This window comes from Salvelinus alpinus, chromosome 11, assembly GCF_045679555.1.
Source record: "Salvelinus alpinus chromosome 11, SLU_Salpinus.1, whole genome shotgun sequence".
In the NCBI taxonomy this organism is placed as follows: Eukaryota; Metazoa; Chordata; class Actinopteri; order Salmoniformes; family Salmonidae; genus Salvelinus; species Salvelinus alpinus.
In genome coordinates this window covers 14813015-14823014 of record NC_092096.1, presented here as the reverse complement: position 1 = coordinate 14823014, position 10000 = coordinate 14813015, and the positions used below count along the sequence as shown (strand labels likewise).

At 45.9% G+C, this 10000-nt stretch overlaps 1 protein-coding gene across 11 annotated transcripts in view; it reads left to right on the top strand.

Moving 5' to 3' along the window:
- Positions 1-10000, top strand: part of cacna1c (calcium channel, voltage-dependent, L type, alpha 1C subunit) — a 556532-nt gene that overhangs the window by 533406 nt on the left and 13126 nt on the right. For 5 of the 11 annotated variants that reach the window (XM_071331812.1, XM_071331807.1, XM_071331811.1 and 2 more), the window contains 7 exons: positions 1-37; positions 242-382; positions 5512-5897; positions 6091-6117; positions 6924-7055; positions 7851-7969; positions 9226-9323. The exon at positions 1-37 is cut by the window's left edge and continues 193 nt beyond it. In XM_071331812.1, coding sequence (XP_071187913.1) covers positions 1-37; positions 242-382; positions 5512-5897; positions 6091-6117; positions 6924-7055; positions 7851-7969; positions 9226-9323 — 940 coding nt within the window. The remainder of the gene's footprint in view (positions 38-241; positions 383-5511; positions 5898-6090; positions 6118-6923; positions 7056-7850; positions 7970-9225; positions 9324-10000) is intronic. The other 6 variants (XM_071331816.1, XM_071331815.1, XM_071331808.1 and 3 more) reach the window with 3 other exon arrangements.

The following is a 10000-nucleotide window of genomic DNA, read 5'->3' as shown; positions in this document are numbered from 1 at the left end:
GGCCAAGGTGCCTCCCAAGACGGCTCTCTCCCTGCAGGTGGGTCACTACAAGTTCCTGCCGGTCAGACCTTCAGACCAGAGAGCACTGTTTCATCTTTTACAAGTGTGTTAGTACTTAACTGAACATATCAAATTAGTATTCATACTAAAACAATGAGTCTGTGTTTCTGTCTGTTCCTCCATGTCTGTCTATCCGTGCTTGTGCTTGTGCATGTCTGTGTCTGTCTGTATTTCTAATCAGGCGGGCCTGCGGACGCTCCATGACATGGGTCCTGAGATCCGGAGGGCCATATCAGGTGACCTCACAGTGGAGGAGGACCTGGACAAGTCGATGAAGGAGCCGGTCTCTGCTGCGTCTGAGGACGATATCTTCAGGGTAAAGGTCGGCTACAGCCCCACACACTGTCTGAACTACTGAGCTTCATCAGGCCCATCGCTTCTGCTGTGACCAGCTATAAGGATTACATCTGGTTCTTCACCATCCACCATCATTGGCTCCAGATGCCACTTCAGAACCCACTACACTTCAGAACCCACTACACTTCAGTATCTACTACACTTCAGTATCTACTACACTTCAGTATCTACTACACTTCAGTACCCACTACACTTCAGTATCTACTACACTTCATAACCCACTACACTTCAGTATCCACTACACTTCAGTACCCGCTACACTTCAGTATCCACTACACTTCATAACCTACTACACTTCAGTATCTACTACACTTCAGTACCCACTACACTTCAGTACCCACTACACTTCAGTATCCACTACACTTCATAACCTACTACACTTCAGTATCTACTACACTTCAGTATCTACTACACTTCAGTACCCACTACACTTCATAACCCACTACACTTCAGTATCTACTACACTTCAGTACCCACTACACTTCAGTATCCACTACACTTCAGTACCCACTACACTTCAGTATCCACTACACTTCATAACCTACTACACTTCAGTATCTACTACACTTCAGTATCTACTACACTTCAGTACCCACTACACTTCAGTATCTACTACACTTCAGTACCCACTACACTTCAGTATCCACTACACTTCATAACCTACTACACTTCAGTATCCACTACACTTCATAACCCACTACACTTCAGTACCCACTACACTTCATAACCCACTACACTTCAGTACCTACTACACTTCAGTACCCACTACACTTCAGTACCTACTACACTTCAGTATCCACTACACTTCAGTATCTACTACACTTCAGTATCCACTACACTTCAGTATCTACTACACTTCAGTATCCACTACACTTCATAACCCACTACACTTCAGTATCTACTACACGTCAGTACCCACTACACTTCATAACCCACTACTCTTCAGTACCCACTACACTTCATAACCCACTACACTTCAGTATCTACTACACTTCAGTACCCACTACACTTCAGTACCCACTACACTTCAGTACCCACTACACTTCAGTATCTACTACACTTCAGTATCTACTACACTTCAGTACCCACTACACTTTAGTATCTACTACACTTCAGTATCCACTACACTTCATAACCCACTACACTTCAGTACCCACTACACTTCAGTATCTACTACACTTCAGTATCTACTACACTTCAGTATCTACTACACTTCAGAACCCACTACACTTTAGTATCTACTACACTTCAGTATCCACTACACTTCATAACCCACTACACTTCAGTACCCACTACACTTCAGTATCTACTACACTTCAGTATCTACTACACTTCAGTATCCACTACACTTCAGTACCCACTACACTTCATAACCCACTACACTTCAGTACCTACTACACTTCAGTACCCACTACACTTCAGTACCTACTACACTTCAGTATCCACTACACTTCAGTATCTACTACACTTCAGTATCCACTACACTTCAGTATCTACTACACTTCAGTATCCACTACACTTCATAACCCACTACACTTCAGTATCTACTACACGTCAGTACCCACTACACTTCATAACCCACTACACTTCAGTACCCACTACACTTCATAACCCACTACACTTCAGTATCTACTACACTTCAGTACCCACTACACTTCAGTACCCACTACACTTCAGTACCCACTACACTTCAGTATCTACTACACTTCAGTATCTACTACACTTCAGTACCCACTACACTTCAGTACCCACTACACTTCAGTACCCACTACACTTCAGTATCTACTACACTTCAGTATCTACTACACTTCAGTACCCACTACACTTTAGTATCTACTACACTTCAGTATCCACTACACTTCAGTACCCACTACACTTCAGTACCCACTACACTTCATAACCTACTACACTTCAGTATCCACTACACTTCATAACCCACTACACTTCAGTATCTACTACACTTCAGTATCTACTACACTTCAGTACCCACTACACTTTAGTATCTACTACACTTCAGTATCCACTACACTTCATAACCCACTACACTTCAGTACCCACTACACTTCAGTATCTACTACACTTCAGTATCTACTACACTTCAGAATCCACTACACTTCAGTATCCACTACACTTCATAACCTACTACACTTCAGTATCCACTACACTTCATAACCCACTACACTTCAGTACCCACTACACTTCAGTATCTACTACACTTCAGTATCTACTACACTTCAGTATCCACTACACTTCAGTATCCACTACACTTCATAACCTACTACACTTCAGAACCCACTACACTTCAGTATCCACTACACTTCATAACCTACTACACTTCAGTATCCACTACACTTCATAACCCACTACACTTCAGTATCTACTACACTTCAGTATCTACTACACTTCAGTACCCACTACACTTTAGTATCTACTACACTTCAGTATCCACTACACTTCATAACCCACTACACTTCAGTACCCACTACACTTCAGTATCTACTACACTTCAGTATCTACTACACTTCAGTATCCACTACACTTCAGTATCCACTACACTTCATAACCTACTACACTTCAGAATCCACTACACTTCAGTATCCACTACACTTCATAACCTACTACACTTCAGTATCCACTACACTTCATAACCCACTACATTTCAGTATCTACTACACTTCAGTATCTACTACACTTCAGTACCCACTACACTTCAGTATCCACTACACTTCAGTACCCACTACACTTCAGTATCTACTACACTTCAGTATCTCATACACTTCAGTATCTACTACACTTCAGTATCTACTACACTTCAGTATCTCATACACTTCAGTATCTACTACACTTCAGTATCTACTACACTTCAGTATCTACTACACTTCAGTATCCACTACACTTCATAACCTACTACACTTCAGTACCCACTACACTTCAGTATCCACTACACTTCATAACCCACTACACTTCAGAACCCACTACACTTCAGTATCCACTACACTTCAATACCCACTACACTTCAGTATCTATTACACTTCAGTATCTACAACACTTCAGTATCTACTACACTTCAGTATCTACTACACTTCAGTACCCACTACAATTCAGTATCTATTACACTTCAGTATCTACTACACTTCAGTATCTACTACACTTCAGAACCCACTACACTTCAGTATCTACTACACTTCAGTATCTACTACACTTCAGTACCCACTACACTTTAGAATCCACTACACTTCAGTATCTACTACACTTCAGTATCTAATACACTTCAGTACCCACTACACTTCAGAACCCACTACACTTCAGTATCTACTACACTTCAGTATCTACGACACTTCAGTACCCACTACACTTCAGAACCCACTACACTTCATAACCCACTACACTTCAGAACCCACTACACTTCAGTATCTACTACACTTCAGTATCTACTACACTTCAGTACCCACTACACTTCAGTATCTACTACACTTCAGTATCCACTACACTTCAGTATCTACTACACTTCAGTATCCACTACACTTCAGAACCCACTACACTTCAGTATCTACTACACTTCAGTATATACTACACGTCAGAACCCACTACACTTCAGTATCTACTACACTTCAGTATCTACTACACTTCAGTATATACTACACTTCAGTATCTACTACACTTCAGTATCTACTACACTTCAGTATCCACTACACTTCAGTATCTACTACACTTCAGAACCCACTACACTTCAGTATCTACTACACTTCAGTATATACTACACGTCAGTACCCACTACACGTCAGTACCCACAACACTTCAGTACCCACAGCACTTCAGTATCTACTACACTTCAGTACCCACAACACTTCAGTATCTACTACACATCAGTATCTACTACACTTCAGAACCCACTACACTTCAGTACCCACTACACTTCAGTATCTACTACACTTCAGTATCTACTACACTTCAGTAACCACTACACTTCAGTACCCACTACACTTCAGTATCTACTACACTTCAGTATTCATTACACTTCAGTATCTACTACACTTCAGTACCCACTACACGTCAGTATCCACTACTCTTCAATATCTACTACACTTCAGTATCTACTACACTTCAGAACCCACTACACTTCAGTATCTACTACACTTCAGTACCCACTACACTTCAGGACCCATTACACTTCAGTACCTAGTACACTAAAGTACCCATTACACTTCAGTATCTACTACACTTCAGTATCTACTACACTTCAGTACCCTCAACACTTCAGTATCTACTACACTTCAGTATCTACTACACTTCAGTATCTACTACACTAAATTACCCACTACACTTCAGTATCTACTACACTTCAGTATCTATTACACTTCAGTATCTACTACACGTCAGAACCCACTACACTTCAGTACCCACTAAATGGCATTCTCATCCACTTTGACACCTAAACACTATCCCGCCCCAATAGAGGGAGACATTGCTGTTCCAGTCATAAACCAGGCCTATGCTTTGCATTGTCCATAAGACATAGACTGAATAGGTTTAGTCATAATAGTAGAATAGCAGAATAGCAGCACTGTGTGCTTTAAGATGGATGTAACGCTACACAATACTCATCCCTCTCTCTCTCCTCCTTCTCTCTCTCTCCTCCTTCTCTCTCTCCTCCTTCTCTCTCTCCTCCTCTCTCTCTCCTCCTTCTCTCTCTCTCCTCCTTCTCTCTCTCCTCCCTCTCGCTCTCTCCTCCTTCTCTCTCTTCTCCCTCTCTCTCTCCTCCCTATCTCTCTCCTCCCTCTTTCTCTCCTCCTCTCTCTCCTCCCCTTCTCTCCTCCTCTCTCTCTCCGCCTCCTCTCTCTCCTCCCCCTCTCTCTCTCTCCTCCTTCTCTCTCTCTCCTCTCTCTCTCTCCGCCTCCTCTCTCTCCTCCCCTTCTCTCTTCCTCTCTCTCTCTCCGCCTCCTCTCCCCTCCTCTCTCTCTCTCCGCCTCCTCTCTCTCCTCCCCTTCTCTCCTCCTCTCTCTCTCTCCGCCTCCTCTCTCTCCTCCCCTTCTCTCCTCTCTCTCTCTCTCTCCGCCTCCTCTCTCCTCCCCCTCTCTCTCGCTCCTCCTACAGCGAGCGGGTGGGTTGTTCGGCAACCACGTCAGCTACTACAACGACGGGCGCGACAGCGGGCGCAACACCTTCCCACAATCCTTCACCACGCAGCGCCCGCTCCACATCAGCCAGACGGGCAGCCCCGGCGAGGGCGAGTCCCCGTCCCACGAGAAGTTGATGGACTCCACCACCTTCACCCCGAGCTCTTACTCTTCCTCGGGCTCCAACGCTAACATCAACAATGCCAACAACACGGCGGTCCCCGGTGTGGTAGTGGGGGTTGGTGGTCCAGGGGGGGTCAGCCGTTTCCCTAGCCCCAGCATCAGTACTGTGGACGGGCAGAGCGGACCCCCGCTAACCCCGATACTACTGCCGAGGTCTGCATGGTGCTTCCCTCCCAAGAGGTGGGTGTCTGTCTGGTTGCTCTGGGTTCTGTAGAGTACGTTGGGGTTATTTTCTAGTCTGTCTTTTATCAGTGACCTCTCTAGGCCACCTGTGGATCTGTCGCTAATTCTGCTTGGTAGTCAACGGTAACTTCTTTTGTCTGTCTCTCTCTCCTTCTCTCTTCCTCTCCACACTGACTGACGCTGAGCACAGGGTGTGTTTCTACGACTCCCTCATGCGGTATGTTGCTCTCTCAGGAAGAGAGAGAGAGAGAGGGAGTTGTAATGCCCAGGAGGCATCAGTATGGAAGGGTTCTGCCAACCCTGTTGTCCATACAGTTCATGGCTGGATCCTTGCTGCAGTGAGCTAAAGATACTTAGGGACAGACAAGTGTCTGGACTTCAGTCAATATTTAACCTGTTTTTACTCTTCTGGTGTGATCTTGGTATATTTCTACCAGAGGAGGAAGAGATGTATATTGTACAGAACAGGATGTGGATATGCATCCCCTACAGTGTGTTTAGCTCATGTAGCCCTGGTTGGATCCACCCTGACAGGAGTGACATCACAGGCAGTTGGTGGCATCTTAATTGGGGAGGACATGGCTCATGTTAATGCCTGGAGCGGAATAGGTGGAAGGGTATGAAATACGTCAAACACGTGGTTTCCATGGTTTCCAGATGTTTGACGCCATTCCATTTGCTCCGTTCCGGATATTATTATGAGCCGTCCTCCTCTCAGCAGCCTCCTGTGGGTGACATGTGAGTGGCTTACTTCCTCCTCAACACAGCCTAGTGATTCAACCTGGTTGGATCCTCCTAAAGCTTTCATTCAGCAGCTCTGTAGAGTATAATATAGCGCGCGGCTGGACCACTGTCTGTCCCATGTGTTGATTCTCTATTCATTCTGCTTCTCGCCGCCATCTTGCTTCTAACCACCGTGCTTCCTCCCCTCTCTCCCTGCTGCTGTTGGGGATAATCCTCCTGTCTTTCTGTTGTTTCTTGTGAGCTGGTTAGTGAGAGTTTTTTTATTTTAATCCTCTGCAGCTCGGACTCCACTGACAGCCGTCTGCCGTTCATCAGGCGAGAGGAGGCGTCGACGGACGAGACGTACGATGAGAGTTACGCGGACGAGAGAGAATACCACCGAAGCGACCAGAACATTCTCACCTCAGACATGTACTGCTTCTCTCCACCTCTCTCTCTTCTATCCTCCCCTCTCTTCTTCTCTGCTTCTCTCCACCTCTCTCTCTTCTATCCTCCCCTCTCTTCTTCTCTGCTTCTCTCCACCTCTCTCTCTTCTATCCTCCCCTCTCTTCTTCTCTGCTTCTCTCCACCTCTCTCTCTTCTATCCTCCCCTCTCTTCTTCTCTGCTTCTCTCCACCTCTCTCTCTTCTATCCTCCCCTCTCTTCTTCTCTGCTTCTCTCCACCTCTCTCTCTTCTATCCTCCCCTCTCTTCTTCTCTGCTTCTCTCCACCTCTCTCTCTTCTATTCTCCCCTCTCTTCTTCTCTGCTTCTCTCCACCTCTCTCTCTTCTATCCTCCCCTCTCTTCTTCTCTGCTTCTCTCCACCTCTCTCTCTTCTATCCTCCCCTCTCTTCTTCTCTGCTTCTCTCCACCTCTCTCTCTTCTATCCTCCCCTCTCTTCTTCTCTGCTTCTCTCGCTCTCGATATTTCCCTCTGTCTTTTTCTCTGTGTTTTCTCACTGTCCCTCTCCCCCTCTCTCTCTCTCTCTCTCTCTCTCTCTCTCTCTCTTACACCATGAAAATATATGCCTTTCATGGACTCTGTATGCCCCACATTAACATGTACGTGTGTTTGTGTGTGTGTGTGTGTGTGTGTGTGTGTGTGTGTGTGTGTGTGTGTGTGTGTGTGTGTGTGTGTGTGTGTGTGTGTGTGTGTGTGTGTGTGTGTGTGTGTGTGTGTGTGTGTGTGTGTGTGTGTGTGTGACCTTGCGTCTGTATGTGTTTTCAGGCTGGTGTATCAGGATGAGGAGAGCAAGCAGCTGACTCCTATGGAGGAAGGAGAGGATGGGGAGGACAGGAGACACTGGCACTCTCCCAGACGAGCGTTCCTCTGTCCCACAGCTCTGGGTAAGACCTGCCTGTCTAAGACCACACTACTACAACAGCCCTTAGACTTCACTCCAACCTCACTAACCTCCAACTCCTCACCCAAACCAAACACCCCTATCCCATACCTAATCCCCAGAGTTAGACCTGTCTGCCTAAAGCACTGGGTAATATTTCAATACCAACACCGACAGCCCTTAAACCCCCACTAACCTCCAACTCTTCACTCAAACTGAATACCCCTTACCCCTACTCTACTTAACTCCCCACTCAACCCCCCTCCCACACCTCCCTCCCACACACCCCTCCCACACCTCCCTCCCACACCTCCCCCCCACACCTCCCCCCCACACCCCCCTCCCACACACCCCTCCCACACACCCCTCCCACACCCCCCTCCCACACACCCCCCCCCCACACCCCTCCCACACCCCCCTCCCACACCCCCTCCCACACCCCCCCTCCCACACCTCCCCCCCACACCCCCCTCCCACACCCCCCTCCCACACCTCCCTCCCACACACCCCTCCCACACCTCCCTCCCACACACCCCTCCCACACCTCCCTCCCACACCTCCCTCCCACACACCCCTCCCACACCTCCCTCCCACACCTCCCTCCCACACACCCCTCCCACACCTCCCTCCCACACCTCCCTCCCACACCTCCCTCCCACACACCCCTCCCACACCTCCCTCCCACACCTCCCTCCCACACACCCCTCCCACACCTCCCTCCCACACCTCCCTCCCACAGTCTGTTGACTTGAAATGGGGAAGTCCATTCTAGTAATTGTTATTCTATGTGTATGCAGCCTCTCCCTCGCTGGTTACTTGTTAATTGGTTAATTGTTCTGGTTAATTGTTAATTGGTTAATTGTTCTGGTTAATTGGTAATTGGTTAATCCCTCTGGTTAATTGTTAATTGGTTAATTGTTCTGGTTAATTGGTAATTGGTTAATCCCTCTGGTTAATTGTTAATTGGTTAATATGTCTGGTTACTTGTAAAATGGTTAATTGTTCTGGTTGATTGTTAATTGGTGAATCCCTCTGGTTGATTGTTAATTGGTGAATCCCTCTGGTTGATTGTTGTTTGGTTAATCCCTCTGGTTAATTGTTAATTGGTTAATATGTCTGGTTACTTGTTAAATGGTTAATTGCTCTGGTTGGTTGTTAATTGGTGAAGCCCTCTGGTTAATTATTAATTGGTTAATATTTCTGGTTAATTGATATTCTATGTACATGCAGTCTCTCAGTCCTTCCCTCCCCTTGATTCAGGTCGGCGGTCGTCCTTCCATCTGGAGTGTCTGAGGAGACAGACGAGAGCAGACGTCTCCCAGAAGACAGTACTACCGCTGCACCTGGTACACCATCAGGTGAGTAGGGATGGTTTTACACACCTGGTCATTATATACCTATATCAGTTTTACACACCTGATCATTCTACAGCTAGATCAGTTTTACACACCTGATCATTCTACAGCTAGATCAGTTTTACACACCTGATCATTTTACACCTAGATCAGTTTTACACACCTGATCATTCTACAACTAGATCAGTTTTACACACCTGATCATTTTACACCTAGATCAGTTTTACACACCTGATCATTCTACAGCTAGATCAGTTTTACACACCTGGTCATTCTACAACTAGATCAGTTTTACACACCGGATCATTCTATACCTAGATCAGTTTTACACACCTGATCATTCTACAGCTAGATCAGTTTTACACACCTGATCATTCTATACCTAGATCAGTTTTACACACCGGATCATTCTATACCTAGATCAGTTTTACACACCTGATCATTCTATACCTAGATCAGTTTTACACACCTGATCATTCTACAGCTAGATCAGTTTTACACACCTGATCATTCTATACCTAGATCAGTTTTACACACCTGATCATTCTACAGCTAGATCAGTTTTACACACCTGGTCATTTTACACCTAGATCAGTTTTACACACCTGATCATTCTACAGCTAGATCAGTTTTACACACCTGGTCATTCTACAACTAGATCAGTTTTACACACCGGATCA